Source organism: Dermacentor andersoni, chromosome 8, assembly GCF_023375885.2.
Source record: "Dermacentor andersoni chromosome 8, qqDerAnde1_hic_scaffold, whole genome shotgun sequence".
In the NCBI taxonomy this organism is placed as follows: domain Eukaryota; kingdom Metazoa; phylum Arthropoda; class Arachnida; order Ixodida; family Ixodidae; genus Dermacentor; species Dermacentor andersoni.
The window spans coordinates 3,196,841-3,221,721 of NC_092821.1; the positions used below are offsets into that span (position 1 = coordinate 3,196,841).

The following is a 24,881-nucleotide window of genomic DNA, read 5'->3' on the forward strand; positions in this document are numbered from 1 at the left end:
TTTATCACAGCTTTGCATTTATTGCTAGGAAATACAATTAGGCACATAAAAAAATTGCCGACGATTAGCTCACTTTTCAATTCCAATTTTGAGCGCAGCTCTTCAGCTGTTTTGGCTTTTCGATATATTGAGTCAAAGAATTCGAGCAAGACATGTGTGTACAGTTAGAAACAACTTTTTATTCTTCGCACGTATTCCTTCTTCAAGAAACAGTCCACTCCCATTTCATGGCTCAGAAAGAACTGGCTGAGAATAAGCCATTTATATAGGCCGACGGATTATATTATAATATGAACCCTCTGTGAGCCTCGGACAATCTGTCTCGTGCGGAACATTTCGCACCAGTCGCCGATAACGGAGCGTAGCTTGACTGCCTCGCTTAACGGAACGTCGCGGGAGGCAGCGCGTAGGCGCATAGGAACGTTGCGCGGCGAACAGACGGCTACCGCAGAACACCGCGCGGTCGCCGCCACGGAGGAAGGGAGGGTGGGCGCAGTGGCGAACGGCTATGCGTTTCGGCTTGGTCACCATCGAGATCAGCCGCTACCGAGCCGGCGCTCTGATTGCCACCACACATGGGTGACATTGGAGGAGAAACGAAGAGAGCAAGGCTCGCGCCGTGCACGACAGATGGAGCCAGGAGCGCGCGAAGCTAGAGCAGCGTGCTGGCCCCGCTGGAGTTGTGCGCCGAGGGCGCCGCGGCTCCGCCGCTGACTGCCCTCGCTGCGCCGCCGCTGCCGCCGCCGACGTTTTCACTCGGCGTGATCGGCGCGCCTTCTAAATATGAATGAATATATTAACGCGAGAGCGTTAAGGAGCTCGTGTCGCAGAAAAGCCGGTGTCGTCGGCGTCGGTGTCGGCGTCGGCGGCGTTGGCCTTGAGCGATAAATCCCAGCAGGCACTTCATCTTCCATCCCACGGGCTTCTGCAGAGCTCATTTGCTACATTCAACTTCGACATAAGAAATTAAATTAAAACACAACACCAAATGCGCTAAAATCCTGCCAGCTTGCCGTGGGATACATGAGGCTGCAATGCATATTCCTATGCAATGCATGCATTGTATAACCAACATGTAGCGCATGCAATGCCTAGTTCAAGTACGAAAATTTGGGGCCATGGCCCCTTTAATGAACACCGTAAATGAGTGTGATACTACGATCATTGTATATTGCAACGACCAGCTTGCTGTGTTAAAACGCCATCTCAGCAAACAAAGTACTACGCTGAAACATGCACTTCCTTTCGTATGCTGTAGCTTCACAATATTTTCGCCTAATAGCTAGCAGTAGAGTATGACTTTCCACAACTGCAGCTGTCTGTAAGCATAAGTATTTTTGGCCTATTTTATTATTTGCACAGGATATATTAGGGAAGAAAAGAAGGGAAGGTGAAACCGCAAAGGCAATGTTGCCATAATTAAACTCACTCTTGACACTTAGTATAAACCTCGGGTACAGGATAGACATCCCGTACCTTCGAAATATGTTTTTATGCTGTGGAATTTCTTCATAACCAGAGTTTCTCTTTCTTGCTTTTTAGACTCACACATCCTCATGGAAGGAAGCAACCTGACGAGCAGCACCGCAAAACCTGAAACCATAACGTACCGAATGACGGTACTAGACAGTTTACACAATGACACCGAGCTCTACAACACGACCTCTGGAAGCGTCATTATCGTGGGGCGTAACGCCAGACAAAGATCCAAGTTCTTCGAGCGGGATCCAACTTTCACGAATGCCGAGTCGAGGACCTCCGGTTTTCGCAAGGCGAAAATAATCGACGCAAGTGGCGACTCAGCGACTAGTGGCCGGAACAGTGGCTACTCCGCCCCAGCACCCGAGTCTCGGATAGTGAACGATCCTGAAAGCTACTTCCCCATTAAAGGCTTCATCCCGATAATAGGAGTCCCTGAAAAGAAGCCCGACCACGTTCACCGTGGTTCCCAACATTTTGTGCCCAGTGACTTCTTCTCACCCGTCGGTCCGAAGAGGAACGGTCCGGTCACCTCCGAGCCCACGACGCCTCCAGCCTCTTACTACCCACGGAAGCAGCAGCAGCCTTCCAACGGCCTTCCACCGATTGTTCGACCAGACTGGGCAAAGAAACAAGACCAAAAGAGCGCCGCCGTTAACTTTCACCCCCGCCCCGCCAAGCAGCTGGACGAAGGACGCGGACCTTTCGGCAACACGCTGGGGGCGTCGTATGTGGCTGGTTCGGACGTGCCCCCGGACTACCCCGTGGCTCCAGACTTGGCAATCCCGGAGTGCGTGTGCGTGCCCTTCTACCTGTGCAAAGAGGGCTACTTGGCTAACCCCCGGCTGGACCAGCCGAACCGACCTAGTGGCCCTTTCAGTGGCCCTGGCCTCCTCATTCCTATCGACGAGCGGAGCAACGACAAGGTTGATGTGCGCAACGAGAGCGTCGCCCAGTCCAGAATGAGGAGGGGCGCCAACGAGGTGAGAGCGCTTGCTTACGCAGTGTGCTAGGCGGACATGTCATAGGCGTGGATCTTGTATGTTAAAGAAGGCAGCGGAGTAAAAGACAGTATTTAATCCAGTAGCACAATGAGGACCGATCATCGACCAAGAACGGCGCTAACCTTAAGCTGCGTGATTCTCCTAACTACACCGGCCTTCGCACCATGAGTTTCTTAAAGTGGAATCACTATATGCCCCGTTACGCGAAAACCCGACGTTGTAGTGGGTGGCGGGACCAAATGATGGCACTAAAAATAGCCGACGGCAGAGAGTAAAACCACATCGAAAGTACTCGAATTGTAGTCAAAATTTTCAGGGAGGTTCCTGCACACGAAGTAAATTAACGCTTTTGAAAAGAATCTTAGGTAAATTTTGGTCTGCGTGAGACTCGAATACGGGCCGCCGGAGTGCGAGACAAGCACGCTTCCCCGACGCCACGGCGGCTCCGCGGATGTGGTTGACTAAATGTGTGCCTAGTGCGTGTGTTAGTGCGCACGTAACGTCGCAGCCATATGGCTGACTAAACGTGTGGCCAAGTGCGTGCGTCATTGGGCAAGTGACGGCGCAGGCAGAGGGTATGAGGAGACGCCAAGTCATGAGTGTATCAACTGAGTCTATAATACAGAAAGCATTAACGTGCAATTGAATAGCGCTGGGCGGTCCTTCGAGCTATGAACTTCTCGCAGGTAAGTGAGTGCGTTGAGACGCTGGGTGCGTTCTTATTTGGCCTTACCGAGGTGCAGTTCTAACGCAAGCGAGTGCATGCGCAGCCAAAGAACGCGCAGAAAAGAAATCATTTCAGCAAAACGTCTGTAATGCTTTCGCATTCCCACACCTAAGCAGTCTGGAGTATCTCTGTCGAATTTTTTCACCCCCTGCTACAGTTGACGTTCCAAAGCCTGTGCAATTGCCCAAACTCGGCTTTTTGAGGCAATCTTGGTTCAGATCATTTTATTTGTTTTGAGAAACAGAGACATTGAACGTCACGCAACATCGTGTATGACTGCGCAACAAAAAAGACACGTACGTAAGAAGACACGTAATCATCATCATCATCAGCCTGGCTACGCCCACTGCAGGGCAAAGGCCTCTCCATACTTATGTAACTACACCGATCATCTGCTTATTGTCACCATGTTGTCCCTGCAAGTTTCTTAGTCTCATCCACCCACCTAACTTTCTGCCACCCCCTGCTGCGCTTCCCTTCTCTTGGAATCCAGTCTGTAACCCTTAATGACCATCGGTTATCTTCCCTCCTCATTACATGGCCAGACCATGCCCATTTCTTTTTCTTGATTTCAACAAAGATGTCATTATCTTCCGTTTGTTCCCTCACCTAATCTGCTCTCTTCTATTCCCCCCTTAACGTTACACCCATCAATCTTCTTTCCATAGCTTGTTGTGTTGTCATAAATTTAAGTATAACATTTTTCGCAGGCCTACAGGTTTCTGCCCCATAGGTGAGTACTGGTAAGACACAGCTGTTATACATTTTTCTCTTCAGGGATAATGGCAACCTGCTGTTCATGATCTGAGTATGCCTACCAAACGCACCCCAGTCCATTGTTATTCTTCTGATTATTTCACTCTCATCATCCGGATCCGCGGTCACTATCTGTCCTAAGTAGATGTATTCCCTTACCACTTCCAGTGCTTCGCTGCCTATAGTAAACTTCTGTTCTAGACTGTTAAAGATTACTTTAGTTTTTTGCAGATTAATTTTTAGACCCAGCCTTCTGCTTTGCCTCTCGAGATCAGTGAGCATTGTTAGGAATGGCCTGCCGTGGGGGCAACATGCAAGTTTTCGCAGCCAGCTGCAGCTGCGAGCGTGGCGAGCTTCCCCGAAGATACCATGGAAGCCTTCAACACCCGCTGCGGTGACTTGTTTCGTAGGAACCACGAGGTGGCGCGTCAACAACCCCTCGGCGCCGCTATGACTAAACGCGATTGGCGGACAAACTATTGTCAGTGAAATCGCCAACGCCTTCACGGCTCGACTGAAGCAGGGGGATTTCCTGGAAGGAGATGCCTTGCGGTGCCTTTTCACGGGCCTTTGAAGACGCCAGACAATGGACAGCGGCGGAGGACACTGCGAGGTCCCCTCTGGAATTTAGAAGCGCCGGCTGGGGTCGGGCGTGACCTCCTGGCTACGGGACGCGCTCAACACGGGTTCTGAGAATCCAAAGTGCATGAGCCCTCCTCCTCCAAGTGTGCGAGCCCGCTCCTCCAAGTCGGGTCAACTACGCCCAAACGACTATGGACAGTCCGATTGAACAGCCGTTTCCCTCACCTAGAGAACTAGGGACCAATGGAATGCTCATAAGCGGTTGTTGTCGGCTGCTAGTGTGTGCTCGTCGTCGTGCTCTCTGCTCGTGTTCGTACTCGTATGCTGTGTGCTGTATGTTCGTCTTGCGGGCTCCATTTGGGAACCACGCCAGACTGTCGATGGATCTCTTGTTTAAAATCTGAATACTGTAAATAAACCCTGTACGCCTAGTTCCTCCCAAGTTCCTCTCTACGACCTTCAACCCTTACAAATGGTGGCAGCGGCGGAATCGTCCGACGTCTCCTCCAACTGGTAACAGCGGTGGGATCGTCCGACAACTCTTACAGCATGTATTGCATTTGGTCATGAGTTACTAAGCAAGGCAATATCATCAGCGAATCGCAAGTAACTAAGGTATTCTTCATTAACTCTTATCCCCAATTCTTCCCAATGCAGGTCTCTGAATACCTACTGTAAACACGCTGTGAATAGCATTGGAAAGATCGTATGTCCCTGTCTGACGCCTTTCTTTACTGAGATTTTCTTGCTTTCTTTATGGAGGACTGCGGTGGCTGTGGAGCCGCTATAAATATCTCAGTATTTTTACTTACGGCTCGTCTACACCTTGATTCCGTAATGCCTCCATGACTGCTGAGATTTCGACTCAATCAAACGCTTTCTCGTAATCAATGAAAGCTATATATGAGCGTTGGTTATATTCCGCACATTTCTTTATCACCTGAGTGGTAGTGTGAATATGGTCTATTGTTCAGTAGCCTTTACGAAAGCCTGCCTGGTCCTTTCGTTGACATAAGTCTAAGGTGTTCCTGATTCTGTTTGCGATCACCTTAGTAGATACTTTGTAGGCAACGGAACGTAAGCCGATCGTTCTATAATTTTTTAAGTCTTTGGCGTCCCCTTTCTTATGGATTAAGATTAGGTTGGCGTTCTTCCAAGATTCTGGTACGCTTGAGGTCATGAGGCATTGCGTGTAAGGGTTGCCAGTTTTCCTAGAACCATCTGCCCGAAAAGTGACACCAAGCGGAAGCTTTAAACTAAGTTTATTGTACCACTGAATTGGTTTACACATGTCAAACAGTGCAGACTCCGCATGCGCTTACATGAGAACGAACTGCGCATTTGTGTAACATAGTTGTGAGTCATGTGATCGCACCTCCAAGAAACTTAGTTCTTTTTCTCTGAGAGCCAGTGAAGGGAAACTAACATACTCAAGACCCAATTTTGCAATTATGGGCTTAAGTTATTTCAAGGATGAGCTCCGTCCTGCCACGGGACACAATCGTTCCTTCGTTCTCGATAGGTTTGCAGCCACGATCGCGACAATGAATCGCCAAGGACCCAACGGTGCCATTCTTTAAGTTGTGGCGGTGTTCACGGAGCCGATCACTGAGGCAACGCCCAGTTTGCCCGATATATTGCTTCCCACAAGAAAGCGGGAGGTTGTAAACCACCCCGTGAACACACTCGACGAACTTTTTGCGGTGATGCTTTGTGCACTTATCAGATGGGACGGCGTTTGAATCCGTCAGCTTGCAAAGCTTGCCGACCTTGTTGGGAGCAGAAAAGACAACTCTTACATTTGCCCTTTGGGCCATCTTTTTCAAGTGATGGGGTATCAGAATCAGAATTTTATTATTAGAAGTTGGGTCATATTGCAAGTATGACCCAACTATCAGAAGGAGGTCCCATAGTCAAAGACTGTATCGGGACCTCCTGTACAAGAACAGTTATTGTAGTTAAAATCTAAAAGCAACAACATCATATAATAAGGAAGTATACAAGAAACAAAAAAGAATGGTTGCAGAACAAAATACAGGATTGATTGCGAAAAATAACGTTTAGCATATCTCATGGTAGCAGCAAAATTGTGCGGGAACAAAATACCAACAGTTTATTTACAACACCAAAAGAAAGAAAAAGAGAGAAAAGAAAACGAGAATAAGAATAGCGAACAAAGACCGACTACGGTAATCTTTGTCGTTAATCTGTCAATAAAAAATGCATTTTTATTTCCCTTTTAAAGTGTGATAAAGATCTTGCGTTTTTCATTGTAAAAGGAAAGGTGTTTCATATTGATATGGAAGTGAATTCTACAGTCTGTTTACCATAGGTAGTGCTGATTCTTGGTAAAAGAAAATTGTTATTCAACGCAAATCTGGTGGTACTATGAATCATCAGGTTAGAAGGCGAGAATGGAATCGATGGTAGCTCATTATTCACAAATCTAGAAAAAAATACCTAGGTTGTATTTAGTGAGTCCAGATATGGTAAGTATGTTATTCTCGTGTAGTAGGGATGTGGCATTAGGAAAGGGTGGGCTGTAAGTAATGATTCTTATGGCTCGGTTCTGAACTGTCTGGAGAGATACAGTATGAGTATTATAGATGTTACCCCAACATATTGTGCCATAAGTATTGTGAGAGTGGGCAAAAGAGTGGTAAAGTAAGAGTAATGTGGTCACGTGTGAATTAAGGCCGTGTTTTGATTAAGATGCGTATACCATAAGCTATATTCTTTTTTATGTGAGCAATATGATTGTGATATTTCAAATTACAATCACGTAGAATACCAAGGAAAGATGAACATGAACTTGGAGGAAGGCAGTGAGAACCGAAAGTGATAGGTAGAATGGATGGTATGTTTCGCTGATGTGAAGAGAATACAACAAATTTAGTCCTACTTGCATTAATAGATACCATGTTAACGTTACACCACCCTAGAATATTTTCCAAGTCAGCATCTAACTTATTAACGAGAGATCTCTTTATGAAAAGTGAATATAGTGGTGTCATCTGCGTACAGAATGCATTTTGTGGAAGAGAGACAGGTAAATCATTAATATAAACCAAAAACAGAAGTGGCCCCAGGATAGATCCCTGGGGCACACCAACCTTAGTAATTCGCTGTCGATAATAAGCGTCGGAAAAGGAAACAACTTTAACTCTGTTATACAAGTAGCATTTTAGTAGTGAGAAAGCAGGCCCACAAATGCCAATTGCTTCCACCTTCGAAAAAAAAAAGGATATTAGGATTTATGCTATCAAATGCTTGCGTTAGATCGATAAAAACTGAGGGGATGAGAAATCCGTCGTCGATTATTTCTTTTTTCTTTAGTTGATCAGTAAGATGAATGAGTGCCAGCTCTGTGGAATATCCGTGGCGAAAACCAAACTGGCATGAAGAGAGAATCTTAAATTTAGAAAGGTATTTCGTTAGCCGCATTTCAATTAGTTTCTCAACTTTCCCACAGAATTGTAGAATGCAAATAGGTCTATGATTATTTAATAATGAGCTATCGCCTTTTTTTAAAATTGGGATGCTTTTGCCACGCTTGAATTTAGAAGAAAATAAACCAGTTTTGAATAATAAATTAACAATAAATGAAAGTATATCTGAAATTAAGCGCACAATTAATTTAATGTTAGCAGGGTGGACCTCATCAATTCGCGCGCTTGTCACTTTTAGATTATTTATAACTGCAGTTATTTCTTCTGGCGTTGTAGGAAATAAAAAGCATGAATGAGGTAGACGGTTCATGCTGAATGTCTGTCTAGGGGAAGGTAAATTGTTAGGAAAGGAAAAACTACTAAAAGCCTCAGACATATCGGCAGGGGAATTGAGCTCGACTCCATCATTTAAAATTCTGGATACTTGGTTTAGTCGTGTGTTCCTGTTTAAGAAAGAGTTGACGATCTCCCATACTTTTTTTTACTGTTATTAGCCGCCTGTAAAATTTCTTGCTCGAAATATAATCGTTTAGCTGATTTTAATTTACAGGTAAGAGTGTTACAAAAGTTTTTATATCGGGCACGTTAGTTCACGTTAAGCAGTTGCCTTTTGGTTTTCCTATATAAGTTATCCCATTTACGCAATGCTGTTAACTGCTCCGAGATCCATGGATTGTGAGAAAATGCTAGTTTCTTTACATTTCTTTTTGGAGGTGAACTGTCGTATTATATAATACGTGAAAAAAAATGTGGAAACGGCTTTTTGCGGGTCGTTTAGTGATTTGATTTCAGACCAAATTGTTTTAACAACAGCAGTTTTGAAGCCGACTGTCTCCAGAAAATCGTTAGTATGTGAAGGTAGGCAAGTTCGCACGTTGGAGTTGAAGCGTAAGAGCAGGGGATAATGATCAGTGATGTCGATGTGCAAAACATTTGTCTCTGGTGAATGAAGGAGGTAAGAAAAAGCATAATCAATAAGTGTACCTGTGTCGTTAGAAACTTTACGTGTGCGGACGTCAATTTAACAATCATATCCGTAGCTATGGAACAAACTAATATTGTGAATACATATGAGTGATGTTTCATCGAGTAAATTAATATTTATATCACCCATTATAACATCATTCTTATTTTCTAGTGATATAGTGTGTAAGATATGATCAAGATTGGTACAGAAATCATTAACTGATGATGAAGGAGAACGGTAAATACAAATATGAAATCCTTGTTGTCCTGAGCAAGAAAGCAGTTACTGAATTCAATCCAAACAGATTCGCAATTAGTAATGGTTAAGATAGGTCATGTCTTCTTCGATAAATAATATTAGGAGAAAGAAATATGGCCGCACCACTGTGATAGCTCGTTAATCTATTGAGTATTCCGATTTATAGTTAGGGAAGCAATACAAATTTTTGTCGTCGTCAGATAACCAAGTTTCAGTAATGGCAATTAGCGAAAACGAACTAGTTAGCGATGTGAGGAAATTATCGATTGAGTCGAAGTGCTTACGAAGACTCCTAGCGTTAAAATGAATGATGGAATGAAATCCGCTTAAAAAGGAATTCACTTGATGGGGTTTCAGTAGGGAAGCCATAATTGTTATGTGAATTGGTTAAACAATGAGCTCCAGTCTATTTTGGTTAGGTCAGATTCGTCTCGAATGCCGAGAGCTTTGCTGTTAGTGGTTTTCCTAGCCTTGATTTGGCAGTTGTCTGTCCAAAACAACATCCAGTTCCTTTTTTTCTTCCAAGTTAGGGCTTTAGAAAAGAGAGCCTTGTTGGATGGGGTGAGATGCTCGTTTACAAAGACGGGAGCAATAAATCAGCTTGAAAATCCAGTGTCACTAAAACAGAGTTTGGCTTTACGCGCTTTGCTCACAAAATCAGCTTTCTTAGTTCTGGAGAAGAACCGAGCAATGATATTTTTCTTGCCGTTAGCTCTGGTGGGTACGCGATGAACAATGTCCAGATCGCTAGGCGATACGGGACAGCCAATTTTGTCTCCTACTGTTGTCATTATTGCGATACAGTCCTCCCCCTGGGAGCAAGAAATGCCCTTGATCTCGACATTGCCAAGCCGAGAGTACTGTTCAAGCTCCTCCATCTTGCGAGTCAATGACTGGTTTTGAGATTTCAGTTGTTTGTTCTCAGCAATTAGGGTAGTATTTTGGCTACGTAGTTCTTCTACAAGAGCGTTCAAGTGCTCGGCACTTGTATTCAAGGAATCAACTTCCTTTTTTTAGCTCGACAACGTCAATCCCAGACTCCCTTATTCTTAGCAAGATCTTACCAAAGACTAGTTCATGCGTGCTTTTAGCCACGTTGGTAATTTTAACTTCCAGCTCCTCAATCTTCTTTGATAGTTCTGCATTCGTTGGCATGTTATGAGTATTAAACAGACTCGGATAGAAAAAAAAAAACGGAAAAAATGCAGTTGATGGCAGCAGCAGCAGCAGTGGCAGGAAAAAAAAGAATACAAGGAAAACTTGGGAATACCTGCGCAAACAGAAGATTAAGGCTTCAGATTTGGGTCATGCAATGCCGCTGCTGCCAGTGAAGAGCAGGTGTCGATGTCGGCTTCTTTATAGGGCAAGCAGCGATAACACTGATCCCCAGTGGTGATTTTGCCGATGCCAGCAGCAGACCACGAAGGGGGTGCGCAGTCGCAGATTCGCCCAGTGTGGATGATTCAGCGCCGTCCAGGGAAGCAAGGCGGCGGGATGGCACCACGAAGACGGTCACTGAAGAAACAGCGGCCGACCAGGACACCTGCGCAAACAGAGGATTCGGGCTTCAGATCTGGGTCATGCAATGCCGCAGCTGCCAGTGAAGAGCAGGTGTCGATGTCGGCTTGTTTATAGGGCGCGCAGCGATACCAGCGATCTCCAGTCGTGATTTTGCCGATGCCAGCAGCAGACCACGAAATGCCTACGCAGTCGCAGATTCGCCCAGTGTGGATGATTCAGCGCCGTCCAGGGAAGCAAGGCGGCGGGATGGCACCACGAAGACGGTCACTGAAGAAACAGCGGCCGACCAGGACACCTGCGCAAACAGAGGATTCGGGCTTCAGATCTGGGTCATGCAATGCCGCAGCTGCCAGTGAAGAGCAGGTGTCGATGTCGGCTTGTTTATAGGGCGCGCAGCGATAGCAGCGATCTCCAGTGGTGATTTTGCCGATGCCAGCAGCAGACCACGAAGTGGCTGCGCAGTCGCAGATTCACCCAGTGTGGATGATTCAGCGCCGTCCAGGGAAGCAAGGCGGCGGGATGGCACGACGAAGACGGTCACCGAAGAAACAGCGGCCGACAAGGACAACTGCGCATACACAGGATTCAGGCTTCAGATGTGGGTCCTGCAATGCCACTGCTGCCAGAATCCCGTGCATGTAAGGCACAAGATTTACTTTGGGGCGTTTGCCGGGAGGGGCATCGGCAACTGACATATGCGCGCTGGATCGCGCTTCTCTTAAAATGCGTTCCGTGACAGACACTTGCACCACCTTAGGATATCCTGCCAAGGTCAAACGTCGAGTTTGCTTTTAAAAACTTACGTCCACTACATGGCAGCAAGCCTGCCTAAGGGCATTCTTGAAGCAGAAACTGATAATGACCCGCTTAACAAGCTTAGAATGAGCGGACATATATACGGCAGAAGGGGCTTGGTGGCTCGCGGCTCATACTACTAACACGTGTGGCTGTCTTGAAAGCTTTGGCGAAGATCAAGAAAGCAAATAGACCTCTCTACCGGCAACTCGTGAGTAGCTTGAAGGGGAACTAAGCACTTCTTATTCGTTTGCAACGCTTTCTTTGTTTCCAGAATGAAAGCATCAGAAGAGCAGTCAATGAAAGTTAAAAAGTCGTCAGAGTATCTAAATGTCTTAAAGACTACCGTGCCTTGCACTTGTAGTGAAATGTCATGGTCTAAACAGGATAAAAACAAGTCACTAAGGATGGGAACAATACAGGAGCCAATACAAACTCCGCTCTCTTGCAAAAAAACATTGGTTACCCCAAGGGATGGAAGTGCAATTAAAATAATGCTGTAAAAGTTCTAGCAACTGACTGCGAGACATGCCGGCCTCATTCTGGAAGTAAACAGCACCATACACATCAATACATTGCTCAACACAGGGCAGTACGCTTCCATGCGGCAAAGAATACTAGAAGTCTTTAACATCGATAGGAAACGCCTAAAGGCCACGGTCAAATCATCATTATCATCATCAGCCTCGTTATGCCCACTGCAGGGCAAAGGCCTCTCCCATACTTCTCCAACTACCCCGGTCATGTACTAATTGTGGCCATGTTGTCCCTGCAAACTTCTTAATCTCATCCGCCCACCTAACTTTCTGCCACCCTCTACTACGCTTTCCTTCCCTTGGAATCCATTCCGTAACTCTTAATGACCATCGGTTATCTTCCCTCCTTATTACGTGTCCAGCCCATGCCCATTTCTTTTTCTTGATTTCAACTAAGATGTCATTAACTCGCATTTGTTCCCTCACTCAATCTGCTCTTTTCTTATCCCTTAACATTACACCTATCATTCTTCTTTCCATAGCTCGTTGCATCGTCCTCAATTTAAGTAGAACCCTTTTGATAAGCCTTCAGGTTTCTGACCCGTACGTGAGTACTGGTAAGAAACAGCTTTTATATACTTTTCTATTGAGGGATAATGGGAACCTGCTGCTCATGATCTGAGAATGCCTGCCAAACGCACCCCAGCCCATTCTTATTCTTCTGATTATTTCAATCTCATGATCCGGATCCGCAGTCACTACCTGTCCTAAGTAGATGTATTCCCTTACCACTTCCAGTGCCTCACTACCTATTGTAAACTGCTGTTCCCTTCCGAGACTGTTAGACATTACTTTAGTTTTCTGCAGATTAATTTTTAGACCCACCCTTCGGCTTTGCCTCTCCAGGTCAGTGAGCATGCATTGCAGTTGGTCCCCTGAGTTACTATATCATCAGCGAATCGCAAGTTACTAAGGTATTCTCCATTAACTCTTATCCCCAATTCTTCCCAATCCAGGTCTCTGAATACCTCCTGTAAACACGCTGTGAATAGCATCGGAGAGATCGTATCTCCCTGCCTGACGCCTTTCTTTAATGGGATTTTGTTGCTTTCTTTATGAAGGACTACGGTGGCTGTGGAGCCGCTATAGATATCTTTCAGTATTTTTACATGCGGCTCGTCTACGCCCTGATTCCGCAATGCCTCCATGACTGCTGAGGTTTCGACTGAATCAAACGCTTTCTCGTAATCAATGAAAGCTATATATAAAGGTTGGTTATATTCCGCACATTTTTCTATCACCTGATTGATAGTGTGAATATGGTCTATTGTTGAGTAGCCTTTACGGAATCCTGCCTGGTCTTTTGGTTGACGGAAGTCTAAGGTGTTCCTGATTCTATTTGCAATTACCTTAGTAAATACTTTGTAGGCAACGGACAGTAAACTGATCGGTCTATAATTTTTCAAGTCTTTGGCGTCCCCTTTCTTATGGATTAGGATTATGTTAGCGTTTTTCCAAGATTCCGGTACGCTCGAAGTCCTCAGGCATTGCGTATACAGGGTGGCCAGTTTCTCTAGAACAATCTACCCACCATCCTTCAACAAATCTGCTGTTACTTGATTCTCCCCAGCTGCCTTCCCCCTTTGCATAGCTCCCAAGGCTTTCTTTACTTCTTCCGGTGTTACCTGTGGTATTTCGAATTCCTCTAGACTATTCTCTCTTCCATGATCGTCGTGGGTGCCACTGGTACTGTATAAATCTCTATAGAACTCCCCAGCCACTTGAACTATCTCATCCATATTAGTAATGATATTGCCGGCTTTGTCTCTTAATGCATACATCTGGTTCTTGCCAATACCTAGTTTCTTCTTCACTGCTTTTAGGCTTCCTCCGTTCCATGTTCAATTCTATCCATGTCTATCCTTATGTCAGCTGTCTTACGCTTGTTGATTGACTTAGAAAGTTCTGCCAGTTCTATTCTAGCTGTAGGGTTAGAGGCTTTCATACATTGGCGTTTCTTGATCAGATCTTTCGACTCCTGCGATAGCTTACTAGTATCCTGTCTAACGGAGTTACCACCGACTTCTATTGCACACTCCTTAATGATGCCCACAAGATTGTCGTTCATTGCTTCAACACTAAGGTCCTCTTCCTGAGTTAAAGCCGAATACCTGTTCTGTAGCTTGATCTGGAGTTCCTCTATTTTCCCTCTTACCGCTAACTCATTTATCGGCTTCTTACGTACCAGTTTCTTCCGTTCCCTCTCAAGTCTAGGCTGATTCGAGTTCTGACCATCCTATGGTCACTGCAGCGCACCTTGCGTAGCACGTCCACATCTTGTATGATGCCAGGGTTAGCGCAGAGTATGAGGTCTATTTCATTTCTAGTCTCGCCGTTCGGGCTCCTCCACGTCCATTTTCGGCTATCTCGTTTGCGGAAGAAGGTATTCATTATCCGCATATTATTCTGTTCCGCAAACTCTACTAATAACTCTCCCCTGCTATTCCTAGTGCCTATGCCATATTCCCCCACTGCCTTGTCTCCAGCCTGCTTCTTGCCTACCTTGGCATTGAAGTCGCCCATCAGTATAGTGTATTTTGTTTTGACTTTACCCATCGCCGATTCCACGTCTTCATAGAAGCTTTCGACTTCCTGGTCATCATGACTGGATATAGGGGCGTAGGCCTGTACGACCTTCAATTTGTACCTCTTAATAAGTTTCACAATAAGACCTGCCACCCTCTCGTTAATTCTATAGAATTCCTGTATGTTACCAACTATATCTATATTAATCAGGAATCCGGCTCCTAGTTTTCGTCTCTCCGCTAAGCCCCGGTAGCACAGGACGTGCCCGCTTTTTAGCACTGTATATGCTTGTTTTGGCCTCCTAACTTCACTGAGCCCTATTATATCCCATTTACTGCCCTCTAGTTCCTCCAATAGCACTGCTAGACTCGCCTCACTAGATAACGTTCTAGCGTTAAACGTTGCCAGGTTCATATTCCAATGGCAGCCTGTCCGGAGCCAGGGATTCGTAGCACCCTCTGCAGCGTCGCAGGTCTGACCGCCGCCGTGGTCAGTTGCTCACAACTCAATCAACTCAAAATCAACTGAAAAAGTCAACTCAAAATCAACTCAAAAAATCAATCACAGTGTCTGAACTCTTGACAAGGTGAGTGTTGATTACAGGCAGAAGGCCCAACTTATCTTGTAAAAACGCCCCCAACGGGATGATGCTTTGGCAAAGTTTTTCGACTACTGTCACTCGGGAATTCAAATCGGACACCGTCTTATTCGTTGCCAGTAGTTGGTTCCTAATGTCTTTCCTTTCTGTGATTTACATTTTGACCGTGGCCTTCAGGCGTGTTCTATCGATGTTAAGGACTTCTAATATTCTTTGCCGCATAGAAGCGTACTGCCCTGTGTTGAGCAATGTATTGATATGTATGGTGCTGTTTCCTTCCAGATTGAGACCGGCATGTCTTGCAGTCAGTTTTTCTGTGTTTGGTTTTGGCCGGCTAATAGTTTTTGCAGCTCTTTTAGTACAAGGTGAGCAGTATCGGGACCCAGGTTACCTTCGATGTCTCCTGACAAGTGAAGCAAGGACGGCACAAACACTCTCAACAGCAATAGCGACACAGCGCCGGGGGCTCGGCAGCTGCACCAGAAGATAATTGCTAGACTTCTTCGCAAAAAGAGAATACTTGTTACCAACCTGTGTGGCGAAGAGCAACGGGTTAGTTGCCTGCATTGTGGTACAGCAACCGAGCCCGCAGAGCGGTGTGGACAATCGCGGCTGCTTTATACTTGAAGGGAGCACGAGTGTCAGTGCCGATGGGAATTTCCACAGGGAATCCAGCATTCAGATGTCGCATGGCGGCGCTGACACAGATAAAGTTGCGCAGTCGATTCCTATGGCGCAGGCGCCAGATGGCATAAAAGGTGACCACGTGCCGGCTCCTTTGATGAGGGGCAGCAGCTCATATTCCAGTGACGTGTTCATAACCGCAGTTATCCGTGATGACAGCTGCTCGTGGGCGACGATAGCTATGAACACCTGCGTGACGAAGAGCATCGGGTTAGTTGTCTGCATTGTGGTACAGCAACCAAGCCCATAGTAATGGATTACCAACTTGCCCGGAATGCTGCTCTCGTTGCGCAAAGATCATGGCTTGCGACACTAGGGAACGCTGCCGCTTGATGAACTTTCTTCTGCACATCATTACAAAAGCGCAACACATCTTGTCTTGCAGCAAACTGCCGTTATCATGTGTAACCCAAACACTTCTGTCTATTTTCAACGTTAAGCATCAGTTAAGCATCAGCTCGCAACGCAACAGCACACAAAAGTGTTGCGCTGCCGAGCGTCTATGCTTAAATTCGAAAAAAACAAGCATAAGTAATGTCAAACAAGCCACCCTCCCCCCCCCCCCCCCCCCCCCAAAGGCCGACTCGGCTATGTTCGGCCTCGTTTTCTCCTTGTCCTAAACAAATCCTGAACGCCATCGCACAAAACTTGCTCCACTCTCATAGTGAAGTTGCTTGCAGGGGGCAACGCAAACCACATGCACAATGCTGGTTGTATACTCTGTTATAGGTCAAAATGCTTTTTGTCAGTTGCTATGATGCTGGTCCACCAACAGCAAACTTTGGCTTTGCGCAGAGTGAAGGCACTTTGGAGGCAGTGCCTGCTTACGCGACGGACATAATGCAACGCATGCTGGGCGGGCCCAGCTTCGGCCAGTGCGGCGTCCTGCGCACGTGCTGCAAACTGCCAGGTTCAGCGCACCGCGGCGGGCCCGTGTTTCAGCCGGGAATTCAGCCCGCGATCATGGCCCAAATGTTCCCCAAGAAAGCGGCCTTCGGATCACTGCACAGGAGGCCTGTTCCTAACTTCCCGCTACCATTTGTAAGTACTTTCTTCACGCACTTCATGACTCAGTGTGTGGCACGCTCAAACAGGGCTTTTGGATGGCACCAAATACTGTTCTAGATGGAAAGCACTAGGACGGGCGAAGACTGTTCACTTGACAAACCAGACAATCAGCATGTTCACTCATTAAACAAACGCGCTATGCAACTTCTCTGCTTAGCTGTGCCAGGAATTTCGAATGCTAAGGTGGGATACTTAACGGTGGAGCGAGGAGGTATTTCCTAAGCAAGTGCCGACAGACAATCATGCGGCTGCGGAAGGCTAGTAACAGCACTGCGCAGCATGTTGTACGAAATTCATTTCTCAGTATATATATATATATATATATATATATATATATATATATATATATAACGGTGGTCTGTCCGCGCGGCTGCTGTGAATGGCACCCACGCTTAACCCATGGGCTGCCTTTCGCGATCTCCCAATTATACCCCTGTCAAGCGGGCAAGTTAAGTGCACTTACGGCGAGTGCACTCGGTTTTTAAGTGCACTTTCCCAAATCTTAACGTCGCAGCGCAGTGTACTCTCAGATGAGTGCACTCAAGTCGGAGTACGTTCACGGAACGCACTTTGCTGGCCGAGTGCGTAGCCTCGCCGCCAACGGTTTGAAGGAGTGCCTAGCCTCGCCACCAACGCTTTCAACGACGCAAAATGTAATGCATAGAAAAAGGACACAAAAGTTCATTTCAGATATTGAACAGCTTTTAACAATATAATTTGTGTTTAGCGGGAAGCGAAACAGCACAATAAAGAAACGAATTTATCATGTACGCAACTAAAGGCGCCAGAATGATGCGGCACTGCGGCGCCGCCATGTTCATTCAGTTCGTGTTTATTTTGGTGTGAAAGCGTGCTGACCACGCTAGTCGTGCTTTGAGCCGTGTGCGTGGCATTTTGCAGTGTAGCTAAATATCGAACTCGCCGTCTTTGCTCATATATACTCGCTCATATTCTGTTCTAGCAGGATCATGAGCAGGATCAACTGCCGCACGCCGCCGTGTTGTTTTGGATTGGCTAGGCATTCGTCTTGGCCAGCATTGACTTGCAACACACTTATAATAAAACATCTTCGTTTTTTGTTGAGACAAATAGATGAAGTTTGTTTTTATATATAAGTCTACTTAAAACAATCGCTTTTTAGCAGCTTTCTCTTGTTAATTTACATCTTTAAGAACGCGCTCTTAGTCTGTCGCCATTTTTTTTTTTACTGCGAGTGCACTCTGTTTTCCCGTTAAGAAGCGCGTTGCCTAAAGTGTGACTCAAGGTCCCGAAGTGCACTCCCCGTAAGTGCACTTAACTTGCCCGCTTGACAGGGGTATTAGAGAGGCAGTCGCTCTACACTTCACTCTGTTTGCAACGTGCCGCACGAGACAGGTTGTCCGCGCCAGCCAATATATCGCGAAGTGAAAACATGTATAGAGCTGCGCTGAATGTTCGCATTAGGGAGTGTCATATATTCGTTGCAAAATTTTTTGTGTCGCTTTTTTTTTTTTTGCTTTGGACAGGACATCACGTTTCAACCAGCGAAGTGTCCTTTCAAGAGCACTAGACATCGTGTCGCGGGAAAGCGGCCCGGCTGAACCGCTGAAAAAGTGGAGTCACAGTTATCGTAATGGAACGCACACGTAATTTTGAGAAGCACTACTTGAGCCCTGGTACAGCAAGGCCATTTTTTACCACCGCTTGGGAATAAATAGAGGCAAGATTTAGCATTAGTTTCGTTGCTCGCGGTGAAAAATGCCATCAGGTATAGTCATGCGCAAGTTTAAGACTTCAATCAAGATACTGCAACTCAGCATTAGAAGGTAACTCGCAGATACGACGGAGATCTTTTCCGTGTTCCTTGAAAACTGAATATGCTTGCGACATGATAGTCTTTGGTTGCCAAATTATCAAGAAATCGTGAACGTATCTGAGCGTTTTCATTTTTAGGGAACTCAAACTTTTTCCAAGTCCGGATCCCTTTTTGCTAGGAAAATATCGCTGAAGTAAGGAGCTATTGGTCAATACAGATGCGCCACTTTTCAACATAGGTGTCACATAACCATTAAACAAAGGTGGTACCAAATTAAAGAATCAGTTTCAGAAAAGATTCTACGGAAATGCGACAGTGCTTAGTAAACGAAATTTCATTATTATTCTCTGTAATACAAGATTTAACACGGGCGCATAAAACGTAGTGGCTGTCATCACTGAAGATATGACATTATCTGGTTCGAGAAGTTACCGCAAGGAACACACGAGACAAAGAAAGGGACAACACGAAGTGGTACTGAAAACTCAAGATTTAATCAAACTAACGCCGAGCTTATATATACGCGTATTAGACACCTGTGCACCCGAAAAGCCAGGAAAAAGAGCGACCTTCAACAGGGGTGCGATACAAATGCTAAGATAAACACTGAAGGCTACTGAAGCCCCGAACATGTGTGTATCACATGGAAAGAAGCAAACGTTCTTTCTGATAAACAGCAACTGACAGCAAGCTAGCGCAGTTAAGCTAACAAGTAAAGTGATATGCAGCGTCTGGCTAATATCTGCGGACAGGAAGGCAAGAATTTAGACCTGAAATTTAGCGTTAAAATTCAGATGTTATGGTATGCAATGAAAGCAGTGAACAGACAGTGTCAATTTAGGACTAGGTATTATCTCACGTAAAAGTATAAATAGACCTTAGTATCTAGATAAACAAAGGCAAAAAATATATATGGAAACACATGAGAAAACAAGAACAGTAAAGGAAAAGAGAAATGCGGCTACAATGAAACACCTGTGCACGGTGATGTGGGCTCGACATGTTTTGAAGTGGACGTTCACAGCAAAATTGATTATGAAGAACGACTGAGGAATATGGAAGAAAGCGGAAACATTGATTCGCAGTGGAGGAAAAGAACTAGGAAGCTTGCTAGCAAGTATGCGACCGGTACGGTGGGCAGCATGGCAACAAAAACGTAAAACGGAATGTCAGAGGCCGAGATAATCTCAAGGGGGGTGGCAGTGGAAAAGAAACCTGCTATGAGCAACTACTTTAGAGGAAAAAACGAAATCATAAAAGAAACAATTTATGATAACTCAAAGGGAAGCTTATTACTTTTCGAAGCGAGATCAGGATGCCTTAGAACACGCACTTAAAAAGCGAGGTATAAGAAGGAAGAAGGATGTGCTTGCTGCGGTAAAGCTAGCGAAACGATGGAGCAGGTTTTATTAGTGTGTGTGAAGATACCTGCCCCGCGGTCGATTTAGGCACCACTGGCGTCCGTGAAGCCCTTGAGTTTAAGGAGAGCAGGGGGAAAATAAACATGTGCGCAATTGAAATTAGTCAGAGGCGATTGGAAGATTGGTGGAAGAAAAGTAGCGAAGCGACAAACAACAGAGGCTTACGAAAACAAAGTTCCTAATAGGGGTTCAGGAAGTTTGCTTAATGGGAATTCTTTGGTTTTCTTATTTTTTCTTTTTCTTTTTGAGCTTAGGTAGGGCGTTAGGCTATATAATAACAAGAGCTTGGTGGCGCAACCCACCCGCCCATTTCAAAGAGGATGCTCATAGCATCCATCCATCGTCTAAAGCCCCTTGGTAATATTTAATCATTTGAAAGTAGCGACAATCTCCTCCCCACGGCACTTCTCGATTCTCCTGGCGCACCAGCTGCGCGCTGCGCACGGCACCGTTTTTCTCCTTGGCTCTCGTGGACGGGCAGCAGTATTCCCTGGAGGTGCGTGATTATGGGCCAGTTGCGCGCCCTGTGGTGTAGAAAATTGTGAAAATAGGCAATAACAGCATCGAGAATGCTGAAGCTGACGTTTATGAGGTGGTTAGTTTGTTCTTAAAGGCGTGTTAATGGGGCATACTGATGTAAAAGATGCTTTGAGGCGAGTTCTACACTCCACTAGGGTTGAGGATCGGGCGAGTTCGTATTGCATTCTAGAACTGGTACAGCGCAACATACAAAGGAACAAGCTGAGCCAGCCAGATTAAGGAACAGAGCGCTGTTCCTTATCTCTGTTCTCTGAGCGCTCTGTTCCTTTACCTGGCTGGCTCGGTTTGTTTCTTCGTTTGTATGTTGCGCTGTACCAGTTCTAGAATTCTACACTCCAGACATTTTTTCTGCCACATGATAAGGTGGCTTACTTTGTTAGGTGGGCGGACAAGATTAGGAAGTTTGCAGGGACAACATGGCCACAATTAGTACATGACCGGGGTAGTTGGAGAAGTATGGGAGAGGCCTTTGCCCTGCAGTGGGCATAACTAGGCTGATGATGATGATGATGATGACTTTGTGCATCTGATATTGCTTGTAGTATTGCTTGTAGCACGCCCCTCTGTGTTCGGCTTTTTTTCTTGCTTGTGCGTGCATGTATGCTGCAGGTATTAAATTCAGCGTGCTTTCTTATAATGGATTAGTTGTGAGTGCATCGTTTGTCCATGTGTTTCTGTTCTCAATGTGAAAGTAGCTTTTCCGCTGTGGTCTCTAAGCTGAATAGGACGGTTGCGCAATTTACATGCGAGCAATCGTACGCGATCATGTGAACACCCCCTCCACATTGCCTTTATCCGTGGGAAAACCAAATACTTGCCACTCACTCATTGCTGCGTGGCAGCCCAATTCAAGGCAAATTGAAGAACTGAAAAATAATGCAGAAACTCCACTGGAGTTTGCTAAGTAGGCGTGGGCATACCCCCAAATTTAAGTTGGCCCGCGCCCATATTTCAACTTGGCTTATCCCCATGTTTAAGTTGGCCCACTACGAAATTTCAAGTAGGCCCACCCCCAAATTTCCGTCCACTCACTTCCAAATTGCGAGTTGGCCAACCCCGATTGGTGGAGTTGGCCTACTCAAGTTAGCCGACCCCCAGATTTCAGCATGGTTAGACCCCAAATTTAAGTTGCCCCCCAATTTAAATTGGCCCGCCCCCAAATTTCATTTGGCCCACCTCCAAATTTTAAGTTGACCTAAGCCCTAATTTCCACTTGACCCAACCCCACATTTCAGTCGGCCCACCCTCCAACTTTCAGTTGGCCCACCCCTACATAAGCTCCCTGCATTTTCTAAGAAGCTTTATGTATTTATATGGGCTACAGAAAGCTGGCATATGCATTAGATCCTGCGTCGCACCAGTGGTACGTAACATATTTATTTCACAAATGGGCCAAGTTCAACGCCAGGCTTTACCTAATTTTAACCAAGGACGGAAGCTTCAACTTCACAGAAGCTGTGGGCAATGTTTTATACCTATTCAGACAACATGGAAAAGGGTTGGATTTTACGAGAAAACTGTCTGAGGGTAATGATTTAGTTTTTAGATGTGAGAATTGAGTTCTGTTCAGATAGGCTTTGTTGGAGTTATGCTCCGCGTGCAAAGAAAGGGCTGATGTCACTGCACTCCTCCCATTCAAAACTAGTAGAAAGAGTGGTTCGCTCTGCCTTCAATCCGCGCTCAGAAAATCTTGTATTCACAAGACGCATTCGAGTTTCGAAATCCAATTGGCCAGGCAGGCTTCAGCTGGGTTCCCTGGTTCGCTTGTAACGGGGGTTGTGGAAAGCCTCTAGCAAAAATGAAGAGAAGGGCTGTGAGAGCTGGTGCTGAGGTCCCTCAAGAAGAGGTGAGACTGGTGGCCGTGCCCTAGGGGCACAAGTTGGCCCACAATTTGAAGAAGGCAGCGAGCAGGCATGGTTTTCCGCTCATTTTTACAGCTCCTAGGAAGGTCAGATGACTTTGCTCTCGGAGGGAAAAAGAAAGGAAAAAGTAAAAGAAGGAGGCTGCAGAACCAAGAATGGGCGACTATTCATAATATGTGCCGTAAGGGTAGTGTATGAAAAGTTGCTAAATATTCTTTCTGGTTGAAGATATTGATGCTAAATGTTTATTATTTATTCTTATTTATGATTGCCTAATGAAGTTGGATAAGTAATAAATTTAGTATTTTGTATTGGCTATAAATTTGGGACAAGTATAACGGTTGTGGTCACCTTTGGCTAGTTTTCGGTTCAATTCTGGCTCCTCATATTAACTCCCCGAAAGTAACCCTGCTCGATGTGTCCGTAATGGCTGCGCATCGGTAAGAAATTGTTGGTCAGAACGACCAGCAAATAGACCCTCAGTATTCCGTAAGGGTGTGAGAACTATAACATGTACAAACTTGCATACACCTGGGCGAAGAATGATTCTTTTTAAACGTAGTTATCAATGATTATAAAATAAAAGTCACCTCATGTGTATCACACTCGACTAAATACGCATTTGCGGTATTTGCTTAGCGAGTCATCCATACCTTTTGTTTTTCACGTTACGTTTCACCGGTTCAACTTTTGAGGTCAGCTTGCACGGCTGCGACAGTAGGAACTGCCGGTGTGACAGAAGCGCGGCCTGCGTGGCAGCCTCATATTAGTATGACTCTCAGTGAGTAGTCATCCCTAGCATCAGCCAGCATAAGTACCCTCAGCATACTTAAACCGCGCTGGCACATCGAACTCGAACGCTGATACGTAAACGTGTATGAAGGAGAGAGATAGCAATAATTTTAACCATCGAGGTCATTGCTTTTGAGGTCGAGGGGGAGGGGTCCTCATTCCAGGGCTCCATTGGTCATGGCTGTGAGCGCTTCGTGGTCCGCCAGGGTATCGCCGATCAGCTGCACCTCCCACCGCTCAAATGAAATCCTAGGCGTATTTAAGTGTCGAGGTTCGCCCCCGCACCCCCACGAGATGTGGAAGAGTGAAGGGCGTGTGTCGCCGCACCAGGCACAGATGCGGCGACATGTTAGTGGGTGAATTTTGCTGTATCAGTGTAGGTTTGGCAATGCGTTTTTTTCGATAAGTCTGAGGGCTACTGCCTCTTCAGTGCTCAGCTTTTGTGAGGGGGAGGATAAATCGTGCGGTTGAGCCACTGGACCTCGAGGCGTTCGCCGTAATTGGATGGCAGGGGCACGAAGGCAAAGTGTGTGGATTGATGAGACGATTGGTTTCCCCCGATTGGTTGGTTAGCGCTCGAGCTAAGTCGTTCGCCCCTTTTGTTGCCCTCCAGTCTCGCGTGGCCGAGCGTCCACGTTATTCGATGGGATTCTTCCAGGCTCGGGCCTCGGATCTCACCCGCCAGCAGCGCTGTTCGCCCGTTGATAAAGTTGCCGCAGGCTTGGTGCGAGTCGGTAACGATATGAACTTCCCTGTCTACGTTTTCGCACAAATTGTACGAGGCAATTTCAGCGCGATAGCGTTAAGGGCCCTGTGTCGCAGAAAATCCCGTGTTGGGGTCGGCGGAGTTGTCCCTCAGCAAACATTTCGGGATAGATTTCAGTATATGTATATGCCACGTCTTCCTATATGGCATGCGGTATATGCGGGTTATATTGTCACACTATTCTATCACTGAAGTTGCTCTTACCAAGTCTAAAAATTTTTGACAAAGTGATTCCTCGGCATTTTGAGAATGACAGCCAACAAACAAATGGGACGAAACAAAACACCGACAGCGCATGCCTTTTATGTTAAATCTTATCAGATTTATATTGTTACCTGTAGCTGACGTACGAGTCTATTTACAATATATTTACACGTAGACAAACGGTGGCAATTATGGCGACGCTATATCAAGCGGTGGCCACGTTGTCTTCCTTCTCCTCAGTGCAGCCACACTGTGGCGGCTGTTCCGTAGCATCATGTTGAAAGTGCGAAGCAATAACAGAAACTTGAGAATGATGTAATTTCTTGGCGCGGCTGTGCACAACCTTCGGGATCCGCCCATGCAAGAGGCCGCGTTTCTACCAGAAAGCTCGCCTTCGTGCCTAGCGTTCCCCGCTAGCGTTTTCCAGTAAACATTGCGGTTACATGACCTGCAGTTGCCGGGAAGCGTGAAGAGGAGTCAGGGATCTTCCACATTTTAACGCGAAGCTTAAGCGGCCTCCAAGGTTATTGTCATTTCTTTTGCCCAATTTC

At 45.9% G+C, this 24,881-nt stretch overlaps 1 protein-coding gene across 1 annotated transcript in view; it reads left to right on the top strand.

Annotated features, from left to right (window-relative positions):
- Positions 1 to 24,881, top strand: part of LOC126526714 (uncharacterized) — a 140,741-nt gene that overhangs the window by 38,662 nt on the left and 77,198 nt on the right. Inside the window, exons 2-3 of the mRNA XM_055068347.2 lie at positions 1,543 to 2,462; positions 16,678 to 16,923. Coding sequence (XP_054924322.2) covers positions 1,543 to 2,462; positions 16,678 to 16,923 — 1,166 coding nt within the window. The remainder of the gene's footprint in view (positions 1 to 1,542; positions 2,463 to 16,677; positions 16,924 to 24,881) is intronic.